The following is a 22,930-nucleotide window of genomic DNA, read 5'->3' on the forward strand; positions in this document are numbered from 1 at the left end:
ACCAACGTAACCTAAGTTTTTGCGCACATTGGTCAGAAGCGGCGAGTACTCACTATTTTTGTTTTTATTTAATTTTTAGTAAAACCTTTTCATTGCCTCAAAAATACTTTTTGCATGTATTACCCTCTCATACTTTTAACCATTGTGGTTTTTTGTGTTAGCTTTGAAGCAGTTGACCACATTAGTCACGTAGCGTATTTAAACCGCCCTTATTTGGTATAACTGCATTTAAGTATTTTCTTAAGGCATTTTTAGTATGTTCTGCCTGTATGCATCCAAACAAAACAAGTTTAGCGCGCACGGTAGTACTTTGGGTGTCAAATTTGACTAATGTAAGACGTTTCGCCGATGTAGCAGATTTTGGCAGAACACCGTCTCTGAACAGATGAGGCATTGCGGTCTTGTGCTGCCGCCAGGTAAAATGAACAAAAATGTGTTGGTCTACTCCTCCTTAAACACTCAGTTTTCTGCATCAATCATGCGTATTTTTGAGCACACCATTTGCCGTACCTTTTCGCCTCTTCCTCCAACTTCATTCGGCTCAGTTTTTGGCTGTCACTCCGCGGAGTCTGGAAAGCGAGTGTGATACATGCTGTTCTAAAAATAACTTTCAAATGCTTCACTCCCATTGGCTGGCTCACGTGCGTCACCGCTAAGGTTTTTTGTTTGTTGCCCACCTCCGCTCTGCAAACCTGCAGAAAAAAATTATTTTTGTTGTTGCAACGAACGTGTATTAGTCCGGACAGCTTGAGATCCGGTCCAGACGGCTTGGGGGTCTGGAACTAAATGGTTTTAAAAATGCTGTAACCGCGTACTTTATAAAAGTTCGAGACACGAGACTCATATTTATTGGTGCTAAAATTAAGGTGCGCTTTATACACAGGTACAACAATTTTCCCTAGATTTTACAGGTAAAGTTGGGGTGCGCGTTATACACGGGTGCGCCTTATATTCGGGAAATTACGGTAGTCCATCGATTAATCGACTACCAAAATATTCGATAGCTGCAGCCCTAGACCAAATACTTATTTTCCACCATGATTTGCAAATAAATTATTTAAAAATCAAACAATGTGATTTCCTGTTTCCCCCCCCCCCCCACATTCTGTCTGTCATGGTTGAGGTTTACCCATGTTGACAATTACAGGCCTCTGTAATATTTTCAAGTTGGAGAACTTGCACAATTAGTGGTTGAATAAATACTTTTTATTTGCCCCACTGTATGGCTAAGGTAGGTGCCTGTTTTGGTTTTGGGTCGCTGTCTGCCTTCGGTTTAAAAAATATTTGAATTTTAAGGTTTTGAAAATAGGCCCCCTACGGATCAGCCTTGAGCCCCCTGTTCCGTCAACTGATGGTGAAGTCTATGATTTTTATTTTTTTTTTGGACCTGATTAATTCGATGAATTAACTGCAGACTTAGTGTTTCCAAGTTAGCCAGTAAAGAGTCAACAACCTGTGTCCGGGCTGTTGAGTGAGTCGTATTTCAATTAGAACATGTTAATTTGAGCCTTTTTTGTCAGAAAGCTTATCAAAAAGCATTAGATAAATACAAAATATGGAAACAACAACAAAGGCCTTACATTACATCCTTTTATTATCGCAAATATGCCAGAAAAGTCCATTGAAGACACTGCAAAATGAACACATGCCCTTGAAATACCACAGTCTAATTGTTTTTAAACACTTTAAACAATATACATTATTATTAATATTATTTGAATACCTTTTGAAACACTTCAGTCTATATGTACACAATGCGTTGCTTGAAAATGTTTTTTTTTTTTCTCGTCTTTTTTTACCGTAAAAACGCAATAGGGTGTGCGGAACACTGGCCCGTGACTTCATGTGGTGCGTTTATTGCTGCCAAACCGAATAAATAACACCCCACGGAGAGGAAAATTGCCTCTTTAGAGTCTTATTTTCCAAAATCCCAGTGAAAAGTGTGGTTCCGTTGGAGCGCCCCTCATGGATGAAAGCAGTACTGCCTTGCTGGGGAGTGAGGGAGGTTTAAAAAAACAGTTTATTAAAAAAAAAAAAAAAAAAAACACTCACGAACATCCTCAATCGTTCCCATGAGTGTGTGAAAAGCAACAAAACATGTGGAACATGACGCACAGGCCCCACACTTTGATGGAGAGAAAACATGTCCCGCCCACGACCGCTTCTTTGTGGGTCGCGCAACCATCCTGGAAAAAAAAAGAAGAAATCGTGTCTGCCAGAAAAGGCGCTTCTCAACTAATCCGCCCAGTTGCAACTTGCTGGCTTTTTTTTATTTTTTGTCGACAGTCACTCAGTCCGGGTGAAATCTTCGGACCCGTTGATTAATTGGACTTTTAATTCATTTTTAACGCACGGTTAAAAAACAAAACAAAAAAGGAAATATCTTTGTACAATCAATAAAATATGCACCCTGTCAGCTTTGGTACCTACAGTGTAGATTCAAATGACTTGAAAATGCCATGTTCACACCTACAAAGGTTTATTTTGAAATCTTGAAATGGATTTAAAGGGACTACTTGTCACTTTTTGTTTTTTACTTGCTACTGCCACCTCTGGCCTAAAGCGGAACTGCTGCTTGTGCATGGGGTGCATGCTTGTCTGAGAATACAGTGGTATGAAAAAGTACCTGAACCTTTTGGAATTTCTCACATTTCTGCCTAAAATCATGATCAAATGTTATCTGATCTTTGTCAAAATCACACAGATGAAAAAACAGTGTCCGTTTTAACTAAAACAGCCCAAACATTTGTAGGTTTTCATATTTTAATTAGGATTGTATGCAAACAATGACAGAGGGGGGACGAATAAGTAAGTGAACCATCACATTTAATATTTTGTGGCCCCCTTTTGGCAGCAATAATTTCAACCAGACGCATCCTGTAGCTGCAGATCACTCTGGCACTTCAATCAGGACCAGTGTTAGGAATAATGCTGTTATAAATAACACTGTTACATAACGGCGTTATTTTTTTCAGTAATGGGGTAATCTAACTAATTGTTTTTTTCGCCGTTACAACACCGTTACCGTTACTGACGGTCAAAAGCGGTGCGTTACTCATTCTGAATAAATTGAAGAAACTACCAGCCGTAGCGAGTCTACTCTGCTCTGTGTATTTGTCATCCAAGACTTGGGGTGCGTTCAGGTTCGAGTCATGTGTCATGGTGAGCCAATCAGAGCCGGTGTTTTCACAAACACAAATCGGAACAGCGCGTGCAGCAAACACACACACGCAAAACAGATGCAGAGGGATATGATGGCAGAGCATGCAGAGGGAAATTTGTCCTGTACGAGGTGGAGATATAAACACTATTTCAAGTCAAAATACTTGAAGTACAGTAGGCTACGTCTACTTGACCAGTTGTCTCAGGTTGTGAGGGTTAGATTTAATTGATTAAACTCACTTTATATTGTTTACTGCTGATTGTTATTATATTGTTTACTGTTTATTTTTGTAGCACTTCAAGTGTAGGATAAATCTGTTGCTGGTGAAGTGCAATAAATATTACAAGGTTCTATAACACAACTACCTGTCTGTTCTTCTCTATTCAACTGACTCGAATACTGCTCAGAAAATTTCAAATTCTTTGACATACAACAACTTCTTTTTAAAGTAACGGAAATAGAGTAATTCAGTTACTAACTCAGTTACTTTTTGGAAGAAGTAGTGAGTAACTGTAACTAATTACTTTTTTAAGTAACGTGCCCAACACTGCTCAGGACTAATCTCTCAGGCCCATTCTTCTCTACAAAACTGCTGTAGTTCAATCAGATTCCTGGGATGTCTGGCATGAATCGCTGTCTTTGGGTCATGCCACAGCATCTCAATAGGGTTCAAGTCTGGACTTTGACTTGGCCACTCCAGAATGTGTATTTTGTTCTTCTGAAACCGTTCTGAAGTTGATTTACTTCTGTGTTTTGGATCATTGTCTTGTAGCAGCATCCATCCTCTTTTTAGCTTCAACTGTCTGACAGACGACCTGAGGTTTTCCTGCAAAACATCCTGATAAACTTTTAAATTCATTCTTCCATTAATTGCAAGTTGTCCAGGCCTTGAGGCAGCAAAACAGCCCCAAATCATGATGCTCCCTCCACCATGCTTCACGGTGGGGATGAGGTGTTGATGTTGGTGAGCTGTTCCATTTTTCCTTCGCACTTGAGGTTCTGTGTTACTTCCAAACAATTCAACTTTGGTTTTTAATCAGTCCACAAAATATTTTTTCAAAACTTCTGTTGAGTTTCCAAGTGCCCTTTTGCGAACATTAAACGAGCAACAATGTTTTTTTAGACAGCAGTGGCTTCTTCCGTGGAGTCATCCCAGGAACACAATTGTTGGCCATAGTTTTACATATAGTTGATGTGTGGACTGTGCCAGTGATTTCTGTAAGTCTTTAGCAGACACGCTAGGGTTCTTTTTTACCTCTCTGAGTATTCTGCGCTGAACTCACGGCGTTATCTTTGGTGGCTGGCTACTCCTTGGAAGAGAAGCAACAGTGCCAAACTCTCTCTATTTGTAGACAACATCTCTGATTGTCGATTAATGAACATCCAGACTCTTAGAGATGGTTTTGTATGTTTTCCCAGCTTTATACAAATCAACAATCCTTGATCGTCGGTCTTCAGACAGCATATCAGACAATGCTTCTCATCAAGACAATTCTTACCAGGTGTGTGTTTTATCGTGGGCAGGACAGCTTTAAGCATCATTTACTTATTTTTACCCTTTCTGTCATTGTTTGCATACTATCCGCATTAAAATATGTAAATATTTGGGTATTTTTAGTTGACGCAGACACTGTTTTTACATCTGTGTGATTTTGACAAAGATCAGATCACATTTGATGGTGATTTTATGCAGAAATATGAGAAATTCCAACTTTTTCATACCACCGTAAACATGAAGCAACGGGCATTTGGCCCATTAATTATATCGGGTCACTTTCGGTTTATTTTGTGGCATTTCAGGTTCACTTCCTGTTCATATTGTATCTCTTCCTGTTGATATGGGGGGATTTTAGGGTCACGGCCTGTTGATTAGGGGGCATTTCGGGTTCATTTTCTATACATATTGTGTCACTTACTGTTGAATTTGAGGCATTTCAGGGTCACCTGTTGATTTTGAGGCATTACAGGGTCACTTCCTGTACATATTGGGTCACTTCCTGTTGATATGGGCATTTCAGGGTCACGTCCCGTTGACTCGGGGGCATTCCGGGTTTGTTTCCTATACATATGTGGTCACTTACTGTTGATTTTGAGGCATTTCGGGGTCACTTGTTGATTTTGAGACATTCCAGGGTCACTTCTTGTTGACATCGGGTCACTTCCTGTTGATTTGGGGCACTTCAAGGTCACTTCCTCATGATTTTGAGGCATTTCAGGGACACTTCCTGTTGATTCAGGGGCATTACGGGTTCATTTCCCATTCATATTGGGTCACTTCCTGTTGATTTTAAAGCATTATAGGGTCATTTCCTGTTGATTTTGAGACATTCCAAGGTCACTTCCCACAGATATTGGGTGGTTCCTTTTGATTTGGGGGCATTTCAGGGTCAAATCCTGTTGATTTTGGGGCATTCCAGCATCCCTTGTTGATTTTGCAGCATTCTAGGGTCACTTCCTGTAGATTTCCGGTCACTTCCTGTTGATTTGGGGCATTTAATGGTCATGTCCCGTTGATTCGGGGGCATTACAGGTTCATTTATTATACTTATTGGGTCATTCCTGTTGATTTTGAGGCATTTCAGGGTCACTTGTTGATTAGAGGCATTCCGGCGTCACTTCCTGTAGATATCGGGTCACTTCCTGTTGATTTGGGGCACTTCAGAGTCACTTCCCCATGATTTTGAGGCATTTCAGGGACACTTCCTGTTGATTTGGGAGCATATCAGGTTCACTTCTCATTCATATTAGGTCACTTCCTGCTGATTTTGAGGCATTTGAGAGTCACTTGTTGATTTTGAGGCTTTCCAAGGTCACTTTCCGCAGATATTGGGTCACTTCCTGTTGGTTTGGGGCATTTCAAGGTCACATCCTGTTGATTTTGGGTCATTTTAGTGTCCCTTGTTCATTTTGTAGCATTCCAGGGTCACTTCCTGTTGATTTGGGGGCATTTCAGGTTCACGTCTTTTTCATATTTGGTCACTTCCTGTTGATTTTGAGGCATATCAGAGTCACTTGTTGATTTTGAGGCATTCCAAGGTCACTTCCCGCAGATGTTGGGTCACTTCCTGTTGATTTGGCGCGTTTCAGGGTCACATCCTGTTGACTTTGTGGCATTTCAGCGTCCCTTGTTGATTTTGTAGCATTCCAGGGTCACTTCCTGTAGATATCCGGTCACTTCCTGTTGATTTGGGGCACTTCAGGGTGACTTCCTGATGATTTGGGGGCATTTCAGAGACACTTCCTGTTGATCTGGGGCCATTTCTGGTTCACTTCTTGTTCATATTAGGTCACTTCCTGTTTATTTTGCGGCATTTCAGGGTCACTTGTTGATTTCGAGGCATTCCAGGGTCACTTCCTATAGATACCGGGTCACTTCCTGTTGATTTGGGGGCATGTATGGGTAGCTTCCTGTTTATATTGAGTGACAATGGAAATCAATAGGAGTGAATGGAAGTTTTTGTGCTTTTGAAATGAATGGCGAATAGGACCATTGGCAATTTTGGTCTTTGGAAATGAGGGGGTAAATTTTTGGCAAATTTTGGCTGAACGGTACGTTTTTAGCAAAAGCTGTATAAACGTTTGTGCCCCTTGGTATCCTGAAATTTTTGATGTATAAATGATGTGATTTTGGACAAAAATTTGGAAATTTTTCAAACAAACATGCGTTTTTGGGTGATCGTTTTTGGGTGTTAGACCAAGAGAGCCTGCATCGCATGAGAATTCCGGCTGTTATGGTGAATGAACGATGTCGGTGGGTCAAATGGTTTTGGCTATAAAGAAACACCATTGAAAAAAAAGGAATATCATAGATGGTTGCTTTGCATGCAATGCAAAAACTACTATCAATTAACTCCAGTATAGTCCCTTTAAATTGGTCAAAATCGATTGGACGTCTTGCGCCGTCAATGGCAGCAAATAAATTTAATGAGAGTCCAGAAAGGGTTAAATATATTTTGTATATTACTTTTTTTTCCTAATGACAAGTAAATTTTCTCAAAAACTGCATGTATTCTACATGTGGAATATTTAAAAATTTGAAGGGTGGTACATAAATGTGAACCATGTGTAGGTGTAAACATGGCAGCGACAACATAGCAGACGCTTAAGTGCATTAAAAAAAAAAAGAAACATTTAGAGTACACCTGCCTTGAATTGAGACGTACTGGTAAACTATTGTCGTCCTTTTTTTTTTTTCTTTAAAACATTCATTAAAACTGCGACTTAAAGTCTTGTGGAGATATGTTAGACGACAACATAAACCACCATTTTGTGTGTGAGAAAACAAAAACGAGGAAAAAACAGAGCCCCCGAAATCACAATACTGAATGTCCTTCATATTGGAGAAAGAATTCCCCCGAAAAATAGTCCTGTTAATTCTTTACACTGTGTGTGGAGGAGACGTCACCTCATCCAAGCGAGAAACTTGGTCGCGGTGGTCCTAAAGTTTCAAGTCAGCTGCTCTTTGGGCGGAATTCCAAACTTTTTGTGTGTGTGCGTGTGTGTTTGCGTCTACATTCCCAACAGAGGTTTGGACGTGCCTCTGCTAATAGGGCTTGGGTGTGCGGTGGTCCCTTCCCGGGCGGGTCTTTAGTCCAGAGGTTCCTGTTTTATCCTGATGGGCGTGTTGATGGAGAGGCTCCGCCGGTCCTCGCGGCACAACACGTACTCGCTGAACTGCGACGAGTCCACGCCGCCGCCGCAGGACGCCGCCACGCTGAAGCCTTTTTGGAAGAGACGCTCCAGAACCTGACGTACAGAAGAAGAGATGTTAAGACACTACAGCTTGCTCATTTTGCACATTCTTATGCACTGTGTATTCCAAATCCCAGATATTTTATTCATATTTTGTAATTTAATTTACATTTTTATTTTAATCTTATTTTATCTTATGCTCAACACTGTGTGGGTCAAATGTAATGAAATTTCACAGTATACACTTGTGCATACTAGAATGATCCATCCATCATCTATCTAACTCTCATCCAGCTCTCATCTATCTTCCATCCATCATCCATCCAGCCATCCATCCAACTATCATTCAACAATTCATCATCATCCATCCATTATCCAGCCACTCATCCATTCAAATATCATCCATCCAACTATCATCCATTTATCATCCATCGATCCATCCACCCACCTATCCATCAAACTATCATCCATCCACCCATCCAACTATCATCCATCCATCCATCCACCCACCCCTCCCTCCATCCATTCATTCATCCAACTGTCATCCATCTATCCATTATCTATCCTTCCATCCATCTATCCTCCACCCAGCCATCATTAATCCATCCATTAATCTGTCATCTATTATCTACCATCTATCATTAATCCATCTATCCATCATCCATCCAACTACAGTGTCTTCCATCTATCGATCCATCGTCCATCTAATCCATCATTAATTGATTCATCTGACCATCAATCCATCCATCCATACATACTATAATTAATTCATCCATCATCCAGTATTAATCCATCCATCATTCATCATTCATACATCTATCATCCATCCATCATCCATTATTAATCCATCCATTAACCATCCATGCATTCATCTAATTATGTCATAAATCTATCCATCCACATCCATCAAATTCATCATTTAATTCATGCATCCATCCATCCATCATTAATCCGTCCATCCATCCACCCACATCCATCTAATTAATCATTAATTCATCCATCCACACATCCATCATTAATCCATCATCATACATCCAACTATATCATTCATCTATCCATCCATCATACATTCAACTATATCATCCATTATTTCATCCATCCATCCATCATACATTCAACTACAGTATGTCATCCATTAATTCATCCATCCATCCATCCATCCATCCATCCATCCATCCATCCATCCATCCATCCATCCATCCATCCATCCATCCATCCATCCATCCATCCATCCATCCACAATAGCATCACTAATTCATCCATCCATCCATTCCTCCATCCATCATACATCCAACTACAGTATATCATCCATCCATCCATCCATCCATCCATCCATCCATCCATCCATCCATCCATCCATCCATCCATCCATCCATCCATCCATCCATCCATCCATCCATCCATCCATCCATCCATCCATCCATCCACTCCTCCATCCATCATACATCCAACTACAGTATATCATCCATCTATCCATCCATCCATCACACATCCAACTATATATTCCATCTATCCATCCTTCATATCCATCACATCCATCCATCCATAATAGCATCACTAATTCACCCATCCGTCCGTCCGTCCACAGTATATAGTATACTGATATAGCTATCATCCATCCATCATATCATCACATCCATCCATCCATCCATCCATCCATCCATCCATCCATCCATCCATCCATCCATCCATCCATCCATCCATCCATCCATCCATCCATCCATCCATCCATCCATCCATCCATCCATCCATCCATCCATCCATCCATCCATCCATCCATCCAGCAGAGATGTTAAACACAACAATACTAATAAAATGTGCCCCCCCCCCCCCAAAAAAAAACAGTTTAGTTAGAGAGGATCCAAATTCTCAAGTTATCAGCTCAAAAAATATCGTGTGCCGCATGTACTACCAAAATAAAACAGTCGTGTAGTAGGGCCAAATGTTCATGTACCATGTGATTTAAGCTTCTTTCAGACATGAATGCCAGAGGTGTAACGATCAAAATGCAAAACATTGTTCAATGTCGTCATGATTTTATCACATATTTATGTCACACTACTGATGTCATAGTTGGGCCCTCCCTGTGGTTGTGGTATTATTTTAGAAAGACATCAAAGTGATGATTTGTGTGCATATATGAGGAGAAACACACTGAATAAAGAAGTGTTGTTCCATTCAAGTCTCGGCCTTACATGTACTTAGATTAAGAAAGTATAAAACAAAAAGTGGCGACGAGGACATCTGAACCTAGATCAGCTCGGACGTGCTGTTTTTGGAGTTTACTGTGGGTTGTGGTACTGATGGGGATAGACGGCACTGAACTCCGCTTCTACGTTGTGACTTTGTCCTCATAACACTTTTAGATATGCCGTTTTGTTCACCCATTCACTCTTATTGACACTGATAGACATACGTATATTCCATTTAAACTGGAAAGACAAATTGCTCATCTTTCAGTGCCATTGACGATACTAGACGTCCAATCCGTTTTGACGAGGAGGGGGTGAATGAACATTTGTTCATTATAGGGATACAAAACATGATACCTGGCTATAAGTTGCGTTACAAAGTAGTCGTGACTTATATACGACTACCTTTGAGGAAGTTGATCTAAAAATCTCAAATTGTGGCTCCAAACAATTTGCTCAAACTTTTGATCGGACTTTGAGCGCATTTTACGTTATCTCCCTGTCTGCCACATCCTAATTCCTGACACGCTGCCCTCGTATCTCCTCCCGGCGTACTCGTCTCAACGCGGCCTCCTCATTACTCAAATTAGGAGCTCCAGTAATCACCTCGTCACGCTCACCCTATGAATGCACCTCGCTTCGCACTCTCCGCAACCCTTTGAGCTCATGGCCTCGCTACGCCCGGCCAATAGGGCGCCGGCATCATGAATCGTGCAGGAGTAGTGTGATGTTGGCGAGCCCTCTGGTGTCATTCCGTTACGTTGGGAAGGCGCGTGCATTAATGACTTGCCGCTCCTGTTTTCAGCGTCTGACGATGATGGGTTATGGGTTCTTCAAAAAAAAAAAAAAAAAAAAAAAACACCTAATCGACTTTCTAGAATTTGCTCATCATTAACGCAGCGCAAAGAGCAAGAGGTGGCCGTGCCGCCATTTTGGGTGATTAGGTCGTCACCGCTCCAAAACCTCTGCGTTCCTCTTTTCACAGTAACTTTACAGTTTCTGTCCTACATAGCAGTGCACCTTTATGTATGTACAGTGCCTTGCAAAAGTATTCGGCCCTCTTGAATCTTGCAACCTTTCGCCACATTTCAGGCTTCAAACATAAAGATATGAAATTTAATTTTTTTGTCAAGAATCAACAACAAGTGGGACACAATCGTGAAGTGGAACAACATTTATTGGATAATTTAAACTTTTTTAACAAATAAAACAACTGAAAATTGGGGCGTGCAATATTATTCGGCCCCTTTACTTTCAGTGCAGCAAACTCACTCCAGAAGTTCAGTGAGGATCTCTGAATGATCCAATGTTGTCCTAAATGACCGATGATGATAAATAGAATCCACCTGTGTGTAATCAAGTCTCCGTATAAATGCACCTGCTCTGTGATAGTCTCAGGGTTCTGTTTAAAGTGCAGAGAGCATTATGAAAACCAAGGAACACACCAGGCAGGTCCGAGATACTGTTGTGGAGAAGTTTAAAGTCGGATTTGGATACAAAAAGATTTCCCAAGCTTTAAACATCTCAAGGAGCACTGTGCAAGCCATCATATTGAAATGGAAGGAGCATCAGACCACTGCAAATCTACCAAGACCCGGCCGTCCTTCCAAACTTTCTTCTCAAACAAGGAGAAAACTGATCAGAGATTCAGCCAAGAGGCCCATGATCACTCTGGATGAACTGCAGAAATCTACAGCTGAGGTGGGAGAGTCTGTCCATAGGACAACAATCAGTCGTACACTGCACAAATCTGGCCTCTATGGAAGAGTGGCAAGAAGAAAGCCATTTCTCAAAGATATCCATAAAAAGTCTCGTTTAAAGTTTGCCACAAGCCACCTGGGAGATACACCAAACATGTGGAAGAAGGTGCTCTGGTCAGATGAAACCAAAATTGAACTTTTTGGCCACAATGCAAAACGATATGTTTGGCGTAAAAGCAACACAGCTCATCACCCTGAACACACCATCCCCACTGTCAAACATGGTGGTGGCAGCATCATGGTTTGGGCCTGCTTTTCTCCAGCAGGGACAGGGAAGATGGTTAAAATTGACGGGAAGATGGATGCAGCCAAATACAGGAACATTCTGGAAGAAAACCTGTTGGTATCTGCACAAGACCTGAGACTAGGACAGAGATTTATCTTCCAACAGGACAATGATCCAAAACATAAAGCCAAATCTACAATGGAATGGTTCAAAAATAAACGTATCCAGGTGTTAGAATGGCTAAGTCAAAGTCCAGACCTGAATCCAATGGAGAATCTGTGGAAAGAGCTGAAGACTGCTGTTCACAAACACTCTCCATCCAACCTCACTGAGCTCGAGCTGTTTTGCAAGGAAGAATGGGCAAGAATGTCAGTCTCTCGATGTGCAAAACTGATAGAAACATACCCCAAGCGATTTGCAGCTGTAATTGGAGCAAAAGGTGGCGCTACAAAGTATTAACGCAAGGGGGCCGAATAATATTGCACGCCCCACTTTTCAGTTTTTTATTTGTTAAAAAAGTTTAAATTATCCAATAAATTTTGTTCCACTTCACGATTGTGTCCCACTTGTTGTTGATTCTTGACAAAAAATTAAAATTTTACATCTTTATGTTTGAAGCCTGAAATGTGGCGAACGGTTGCAAGGTTCAACGGGGCCGAATACTTTTGCAAGGCACTGTATGTGAGTGTGTGTCTGTATATATGTATACATAGGTATGTAAGTAGTCCAAGCCTTTTATTGTTTTAATATTGGTGATTTTAGCAAAAAAGTCAAGAAAAAACAAAAATCCCTATCTAAAAAAATTAGCATATCATGAAAAGGTACTCTAAGGAAGCTACTAACCTAATAATCTGAATCAACGAATTAACTCAAAACCCCTGCGAAAGGTTCCTGAGGCTTATAAAAACTCCCACCCTGGTTCATTACTCAAAACCGCAATCATGGGCAAAACTGCCAACCTGACTGCTGTCCAGAAGACCATCATTGACAACCTCAAGCAAGAGGCTAAGACACAGAAAGAAATGTCTGAGTCTATAGGCTGTTCTCAGAGTGCTGTATCAAGGCACCTCAGTGGGAAGTCTGTGGGAAGGAAAAAGTGTGGCAGGAAATGCTGCACAACCAGAAAAGGTGACTGCACCCTGAGAAAGATTGTGGAGAAGGGCCGATTCTAGACCTTGGGGGACCTGCAGAAACAGTGGACTGAGTCTGGAGTTGAAACATCCAGAGCCACCGTGCAAAGGCGTGTGCTGGAAATGGGCTATAGGTGCCGCATTCCCCAGGTCAACAGCGGCAGAAGCGCCTGACCTGGGCTACAGAGAAGCAGCACTGGACTGTTGTTCAGTGGTCCAAAGTACTTTTTTCAGATGAAAGCAAATTTAGCATGTCATTTGGAAATCAAGGTGCCACAGTTTGGTGGAATACTGGGGACAAGGAAATACCAAAATGCCTGAAGTCCAGTGTCAAGTACCCACAGCCAGTGATGGTCTGGGGTGCCATATCAGCTGCTGGTGTTAGTCTACTGTTTTATCAAGGGCAGGGTCAATGCAGCTCGCTATCAGGAGATTTTGGAGCACTTCATGCTTCCATCTGCTGAAAAGCTTTATGGAGATGAAGATTTTATTTTTCAGCACGACCTGACACCTGCTCACAGTGCCAAAACCACTGGTAAATGGTTTACTGACCATGGGTTTACTGTGGTCAATTGCTCAACTCTCCTGACCTGAACCCCATAGAGGATCTGTGGGATATTGCGAAGAGGAAGTTGAGAGACACCAGACCCAACATCGTGGATGAGTTTAAGGCCGCTATCGAAGCATCCTGGGCCTCCATAACACCTCAGCAGTGCCATAGGCTGATTGCCTCCATGCCTCGCCGCATTGAAGCAGTCATTTCTGCAAAAGGATTCCCAACCAAGTATTGAGTGCATAGCTGATATAATTACTTAAAGGTTGACTTTTTTTGTATTGGTCGGATGAAATATGCTATTTTTTTTAGATAGGGATTTTTGGTTTTTCTTGACTTTTTTGCCAAAATCATCAATATTACAACAATTAAAGGCTTGAACTACTACAGTTGTGTGTAATGAAGCTAAAATATATGAAAGTCTAATGTTTATCAGTACATTACAGAAAATAATGATGTTTATCACAATATGGTAATCTTTTGAGAAGAAGTAGTATATACTACATATATTCATATACGCATACACATACGTGCATATACACATACACATATGTGCACATACACTGTATATACGCTGCACTCTGGTTTGGCCCACATAAGGCTGTAAGTTGTTTCAGCTAATATGTGGTTGTGTATGCATTTGTAATAAAGTTTAGAGCAACAGTTTGTGGAGTTGTGTCAGCGATTTGCTATGAAAGTTGTAAATACATTTGTAGCATTGGTAACACTTTACAATAAGGGTCCCTTAATTAACATTAGTTAATGCATTTTTAGACAATAACTCATGTTTAAGTAACATGACAATAATTCATTTAATCCCTTATCTAACATCTATCAATATATTAATTAACATTAGTTAATGCATTAGTTAATGCATTTAATGTTTAAGTAACATTACAATAATTAATATTTCTTATCTAACATTTATTAATATATTAATTAACATGAGTTAATGCATTAGTTAATGCATTTGTTAATGCATTACTTAATGCATTAGTTAATACATAACCAGACAGTAACTAATAGTTTGGTAAAATTAAAAATATACCAGTATATAGGCCTATGTTGGGTTAGGGTTTGTTAACTTAAGCATTTATAATTTATAATATAGGCCTATATATATAGTTTTTAAATTTTAGTTTAGTTACTGTCTGGTTATGCATTAACTAATGCATTAACTAACTTATTAACTCATGTTAATTAATATATTAATAAATGTTAGATAAGCAATTATATTAATTATTGTAATGTTACTTAAACATTAGTTATCGTCTTAAAATGCATTAGCTAATGTTAATTAAGGGACCCTTATTGTAAAGTTACCGTAGCATTTAAGCTAGCGGACTTTTGTTTGGCGAATTAGGCTAAATTAATCTACTAAATTTACTTATTGATCAGACTAGATGGATGTTTAAACAACAATTGTTTTGTGTCGTGTGTTATTGTTAAAATGCATGTTATTTTGAAAATAAGTGTACATGTGTGTGTTACGGCTATACAAATTGTCAAAGTGAAGGAAGTAAAAAGCTTCAAAATACAATTGTTTGATGTCTACAACTGAACAACTTCACGTTTAGTGGGGACAGAACACGTCACATAGAAAGCAAAAAATAATATATTGTGAGGTATCGTTGGCGCATCCATGCGTGTCTCCGCGGCAGCAGCTCAAGTCCCTGCTTGGCAAAAACACTTTTCTGACTCACCTTTCTAACCCATTTAAGACTTGCGACTAACTATTTTTATATTTCTGGTGCTGATTTGATGGGTTGTCGATGCTCTATGTTTGTACTCGTACAAGCGTGCGTGCCATGCATAAGCTGCTGTTACACTTTAGGCCAGTGGTGGCACTAGCGAGTAAAAAAAGTGACAAACTCAGTATTGTCCTTTGAAGAAATCATACTTTTAGTTCAATAATTGATCTTTAGACTCGTATTAATAAACTGTCGGTAGGTGACGCCACCTAGGGTATTGCATTTAACAGCTGTAAACTATAAACCTGGTGGAAGATGTTCGAAAATTTCTTTGGCAATTTCTTTGGCTCTGGCTATCTTCTGAATTCTAATGATGCATCTACTTAAAAAATACACACAAACAAAACTTTAACTTCAACATCCAAAACTAGAAGGAAAGTGTCTGAGGCGGGTGTTTATTCATAACTTATTTTGATCATTTAAAAAACAAAATTACAGGACGAAATACACACATTGCATCTATTTATTTCAGAGCCTCTGCGATAAGAAAAAACACTCGAGTTGGGTTGTCACAGCAACGAGCACGACATTATTCTACTCATTACAAGCCAATGTGGCGTGAACATGATTCTCAAGCTGTTCTTTTTTTTTCAATGTATTATAATCATTATAGTCCCTCAAGGCGTAATTTAATGTACACTCTAATGTACACTTTGGATTGAAATTCCCACATAAAACCGCATCACACGTGCAAACACGCAAGAAAGATTCATGTTGCTGCACCGTCAAACATCGTCACTCTTGCTAATCTCACAATTGGTAACTCATACGCTGCCATTGACGCCGAAAAATGTTCATTCCATTTGAACCGGTCCCTCAAAAAGAGTCCTTTGTTGACCCTTCAGTTGAGCTAAACATAAATAAATAAATTGACGCATAGTGTGCATTAAAATTAGGGCTTTCAAATTTATCGCGTTAAGGGGTGGTAATTAATTTTTTTAATTAATCACGTTAAAATATTTGACATAATTAACGCATACACGGAATGACCCGTTCATGCGTTGCCTCAAACAGTTTACAATGACACTGTTTTAGCAAATTTAGCGAAAAGGCAGAGAAATGCGGGTGGACACAGGTGTTCATTGGACCACGCCTTTTATTGGCTTCAGCTTTGGCAGCCAGTACTAACAGTCATGGTTGCCCAACTTCCCATCATTCATTTGAGCGGCACAAGAGACAATCTTTTACTTAAAACGTTTAATTGAACACAACGCGGATCAGATTGTATACCATTTGCAGCCACCACTGACAGTCATGGTTGCCCAACTTTCCATCATGCATTTGGGCAGAGCAGGAGACATTCTTTATTGTTATGATAAACAAATACAGTACTTATGTACAGTATGTTGAATGTTTATGTCCGTCTTGTGTCTTATCTTTCCATTCCAACCATAATCAGAAAAATATGGACTATTTTAGAGATGGTTTGAATTGCGATGAATTACGATAAATTAATTTTTAAGCTATGATTAACTCGATTAAAAATTGTAATCGTTTGACAGCCCTAATTAAAATAAAAAAGTTTCATTATCAAAACCCCTTATCTTAACGCTAATCTATAATGGGCAACGGCATTTACATGCTAACGAAAATTGGCATTGTTCATTGGCTGCCACTAACGGGGCTTGACATCGAATCCATTCTGACTTGGTGTGTATCGAAACTTTCGTATCTCGAGGTACCCTTTAGTTTTATTGCCTCATAAATAGGGATGGGAGTCGAGAACCGGTTCTTAAAGGGGACCGGTTTTGAGTGTTGCGATTCCATAACCATTCTTTTATACGTTCCAACCAGCATGGTTTACGTTTTTTAATTTGCGCATGCTATACACCAACGAATTGGCAAGCATGGCAACATATCTCCCAATGGCGAGACTACTCATCAAGTGTAACCTGGACAGAGTTGTTGCCGAGTGTATTTACACTGACTTTTACAAATGATGTCATTATTCATGAGACTACTTAAAGAAATGGTGATTTTTCCCAAAAAGTCTATTAATGGGTCTATCGTATTCCTCGTCGAATAGTCTCTAAGAAAAATATAACACATATGCATCTAAAATAATCCTGAAAGATTTTATTAGCAATTTTAATATTCCTGTTAGAAAGATTCCATGGGTGTGCGTTGGTTCCCATAGCAACCAGTCAGTTAGTTCTGGTTATTGTCCAACCTCATGCGCGCTGGGTATTCTGGGACCGAGAATAGACGTAAGGTGCGCAATTCCAGCAGAGGACGGCCACCTGTTAGAGGAAGAATAATCTGTGCGTCCATGAACGAATGTAAGTATTTCCTCTTCACGCCATAACGTTTTTATTTCAATTTCAATTTCAATTTATTCACACACACATTCATATTTACAAAGTGTACATCATATCTCAGTGCTGAGCCAAGATTATGTGTGAGTCAGGTCTCCTTAAGAAGCTACTAAAAGCTTATAGTCAGGAGCCTGCATACATTAAGACAATCACAAGAAACATTATCAGATCATTATCAGATGAGCAGAAGGGTGAGTTGCAGTTTTTTTTACACTGTTCTCATACAAAAACATAATAATGTACAATAACTCGATATATATATACACACACACACACACACACACACACACTTACGCCCACCCACACAGAGAGAGAGCGAGAGAGAGAGAGAGAGAGAGAGAGAGAGAGAGAGAGAAAAAAAAAGAAATACTTCCCTAGAAGACAATTTATAACCTAGGTATGTTGGAATTGTTATATTTACTGATCAGAATACTTTTTAGCTTATTTTTAAAGATGGAGATGGATTTCAACACTTTTAGATTTTCGTCGAGCTCATTCCAAATCTGGGGGCCTCTAGTTGTAATGCTCAGGCTGGTGCTAACAAGTCTTCTCTTTTTTCCACTGATGAGGTCTTTGTTTCTGGTGTTATGAGTATGGAGAGGAGTCCAGACTGGAATGAGCTCAGACAGTCTGCTATTCATATTATTTACAATTTGGAACATTGTACATGCGTTATGAAATGTGTTCAAATCAGTGAGTCGGAGAAGGCGTAAACTATAAAATAAGGAGTGGGTGGTAGCATTGAAACTAGCCCAGGACATGGCCCGTACTATCTTCTTTTGTAGAGTTTCTAATTTCTTTAGGTGACTGGAGAACGTGTTGCACCATATGATGTTACAGTAGTTGATATGGGGCTCAAACAAGGTTTTGTACAAGGTAAGAAGTGTGGTAAAAGGGAGATGGTGTCTTATTTTGAAGAATAGTCCAACGTATTTAGATAGTGTAGATATAAGGTGTTCTATATGGCATTTGAAGTTGAGAGACTTATCAATGAAGACTCCCAGGAACTTGGTGGAATCAACTTGTAATAAATTGTCATCGTTTACTTTCAGACAAATCCTGTTTGTGTCAACTGCTTTCTTGTTTGATCTAAATACTATGTAATTGGTTTTGTTGATGTTGAGGGAAAGTTTGTTGCACCTGAGCCAGCAATCTATCTTTATTAACTCTGCGTTTAAAATATGCTGTAGGTCTAACGGGTTTTTATGTGAAAGAAACAAATTGGTATCATCAGCAAACAAAATCATGTGTAGAATGTCAGAAGAATTAACAAGGTCATTAATGTAAATAAGAAAAAGTAGTGGGCCTAAAATTGATCCCTGGGGGACTCCATATTTTATTTCCTTTTTGTGTGAAACGTGATTGTTAACACTTACATATTGTTGTCGACTGAGTAAGTAACTTTTGAACCAGTTGTATGCTATTCCTCTAACACCATAGTGATGTATCTTATCCAGTAAAATATTATGGTCATATTAGTGCCGATGCATTGTTTATTGCATCGGCACTAATATGATGTAATTTTCTTTCCTTTCAGAACCACACATATACAGTCCCTGACAAAAGTCTTGTCGGTTACCCATTTTGTAGAAACAATTGCTAATAACTACGGTTGTTCCGATCATGTTTTTTTGCTCCCGATCCGATCCCGATCGTTTTAGTTTGAGTATCTCCCGATCCCGATATTTCCCGATCCGATTGCTTTTTTTTTTTTGCTCCCGATTCAATTCCAATCATTCCCGATAATTTTTCCCGATTATATACATTTTGGCAATGTATTAAGAAAAAAATGAATAAAACTCGGGCGAATATATACATTCAACATACAGTACATAAGTACTGTAATTGTTTATTATGACAATAAATCCTCAAGATGGCATTTACATTATTAACATTCTTTCTGTGAGAGGGATCCACTGACTTGTCATTCTTAAAGGATAAATGTGACTTTGTATATTGTGACTAAATATTGCCATGTAGTGTATTTGTTGAGCTTTCAGTAAATGATACTGTAGCCATTTAACTGTTCTACCCAAATGCATGATGGGAAGTGCAACCATGACTGTGTGTAGTGACACCAATTGATATATCTTTGCTGCGTTGAGAAATAACATATGGTGTTAAGAAAAAGATCAACTTGTACCTTTCTTCCCCACATTGCTTCCCACGATATTTTTAATTGTTGAGAGGGGGATTTTAAGGCTTTAGCTAATTAAATAAAGGCTCCAAAGACTGCCTAAATTCACTCTACTCATTTTACACTGCCTTTTAGCTCTATATATATAGGTAAAATGGAGCCTTTATAGATTGAACGCGACGATGCGTGAGTGGGTCGTGCAGCGCATGTGTTAATTGCATTAAATGTTTTAACGTGATTCATTATAAAAAAATGAATTACCGCAGTCAACGCGATACATTTGACACTCTTACTTTAAGCCAAAACTAAAGACTCTGGATGAGTGTAAGACATTTTGTCTGTAACGTGAAATACAATTAGAAAACGATTTAATTTAAAAAAAAAAAAATTTAAAAAAGGCATGTCCGATATTTTTTTGCCGATTCCGATACTTTGAAAATGACGTGATCGGACCCGATCGATCGGGACATCTTTACTAATAACCTGACTTTTAATTATTCAATTGGTTTCAGAAATGGCTCATATGAAAGCTAAGAACCTCCCAAATGATGTTGTATGTACAAAAATATACTTGTTTCACTGAAAAAAGATTTATCATTTAACGAAGACATAAAGGTCAAATTTTGGTAAGACAAAAGTTTTGTCGCCTACAGAAAGTAGTGTGAAAATTGAACAAAAAATGTACTTCAAATACAAAAAATATGTTACATAACATGAGCAAATCGTTTCGTATCGTGAGGTACCAAGAGGTTCCCACTCCTAGTGACGGAGGTGACAGCCTGCGGATGATATATAGGAAAACAAATTGTGAACACTTGTTTGATTGCCTAGCCCTACTTTCTAGCAGTCATTAGGTCATCAACGTAGATAGACGAATAAAAGCTATAGCTCGTATCCGCCCCTGGCGTAAGCACAAAACTTTGCGAAACAGAAAGGACAAGAGACAGCTAATGGTGAGGATGGCTAATTAAGAGACCTGCCCGAGCATCACTTTCCTTCCCCTCTTTTTTAAATTCTTTTTAAAATCCATGACAGGCAAACGATTATGGAAATGATATTACATTGGCTTCTTTAATGGTTGCATCACATTGCATTTTTCTCCCTCTGCGTGTCACCCTTCACGCACACGTGGGACTCTCGCACATCTTTGTGCCTGATCAATAAAGATAGTGCACGAAGAAGAGTTTTATTGCAAATCTGCGGCAAGGCTTGGGGATATGACACATCCCAACACTTGAGGATATTCAAGTTTTGACTGCATCCATGCCACAAGAGGATTAACAATACAAGCTTTAACAAGCATCCCTGATTGACTCCAAGAGCTCCTACTGTGTGAATCCTCGGTTAAGAAAAATTCAAACTGATAACATTTAGTATTATGTTGCCACCTCACGACGGTGAAGGTGCTTTTTTGGGGCAAAAGGTCGACACAAGGCCACTCCCTCCATTTCTGATTCGTTGAGGTGCAAAATGACAAAATACAATTTTGAAGGAGGTAAAATGTAAAGATGACTTAAAAATAATTTTGCGGGTTCAAGCTGCAACTATAAAAAATTTGGGTCATTCCAGAATCCCTTTAAAAAATAAACATACAGAACGTGAAAAACCTGAGACGTGAAAGACCTGAGACCGAATTTAACTAAACTAAAAGAAAAGAATGATCAGAAATATTTCTAATGAAAAAAATATAAAAATGTAAAAGCAAGCTAAACAGTTAGCTTCTACTCCTGAGACAAAGCTAAAATTAATACGGATTTACAACTACCCTACCCTACACCATACCCTAAACTATTCACTACCCTACCCTAACCATACACCCTACCCTATTCATGCAACATACTCTACCCTACCCTAACCATACAACCAACCCTACCCTACCCTACCCTACCCTACCCTACCCTACCCTACACCATACCCTAAACTATTCACTACCCTACCCTAACCATACACCTACCCTATTCATACACCATACTCTACCTGATCCTAACCATACAGCCTACCCTACCCTACCCTACCCTACCCTACCCTACCCTACCCTACCCTACCCTAACCATACACCATACCCTGCGCTACCCTACCCTACCATTAGGGGTGTGTCATCCTAGGCACCGCACGATTCAATTCGATTACGATTCAGGGTGCTAGGTTTCGATTATTGAGCGATGATCACGGTATTGACGATGATCACGGTTATCACAATTATCACGATTATCGATGCATCGTACATTACTGATTCATAAATTAGCCAAACAAATTCATGTCCATTATGTATTTAAAATATCCTAATGTTTCAACAGGAACAATGGAAACGTGCCCATACAAGAAAAAGCTGCCCTAAAGCTGCTTATTTATTTATTTATTTTTACAAGAAAGTGCAAAAACATTAGCCATTTTAAAGGGAGTATTTATTTCTCTGAACAATACAGTATAATGTACACAGCTGGAATGAATTCCCCATTTTCTGGAAATAAAGCGTCTTTAGAAATAAGACTTCTTTTAACCAATATACTTTGTTTGCACAGATTTCTGTGCTATTTCGCATGTTTGTAGCCTTACCGCTGTCCTTAATCATGGTTTTACACGTTCTGCATATGAAATACACGTTAGCGAATTAGCTAATTGACTTAGCTTAACAACAAAGATATAGGCTAAACAGTACAAGAGGGTTCGTGTACTCACCTCTTTCAGACGCACACGGGTCTATACATCTGAAAGACAAGGAGCAACGAACTATCTCTCTTCCCCTCTCGCTCTAAAAAAATAACTTGCGCACAAAATCGCGACCGCCGTACTTCTGTGCCTGCCTGTCTCATACACATATTTATTTTCCAGTCTTATAAAAAGGTGTAAATTTATCTCTCAGGAACCGGCGGCATCCATCATAACGTGCGTGCGTCCTTTAACGATGTCCAGGCGGCAGATGTGTCTTGAATTTCGTTCCGCTACGAGTGGCTGTCATAAATTTATGAAGGAAAATCATCGTTTTTGAACCTTTATGAATTGTAATCGAA

At 39.5% G+C, this 22,930-nt stretch overlaps 1 protein-coding gene across 4 annotated transcripts in view; it reads right to left on the minus strand.

Annotated features, from left to right (window-relative positions):
- Positions 1 to 1,590: 1,590 nt before the first annotated feature.
- LOC130916519 (BTB/POZ domain-containing protein kctd15) overlaps positions 1,591 to 22,930 on the minus strand; it is a 102,257-nt gene continuing 80,917 nt past the window's right edge. For all 4 annotated transcript variants that reach the window (XM_057837323.1, XM_057837316.1, XM_057837331.1 and 1 more), the window contains one exon: positions 1,591 to 7,909. In XM_057837323.1, the coding sequence (XP_057693306.1) occupies positions 7,751 to 7,909 (159 nt within the window). In that variant the 3' untranslated portion in view covers positions 1,591 to 7,750. The remainder of the gene's footprint in view (positions 7,910 to 22,930) is intronic.

Source organism: Corythoichthys intestinalis, chromosome 1 (assembly GCF_030265065.1).
Source record: "Corythoichthys intestinalis isolate RoL2023-P3 chromosome 1, ASM3026506v1, whole genome shotgun sequence".
Taxonomy (NCBI): domain Eukaryota; kingdom Metazoa; phylum Chordata; class Actinopteri; order Syngnathiformes; family Syngnathidae; genus Corythoichthys; species Corythoichthys intestinalis.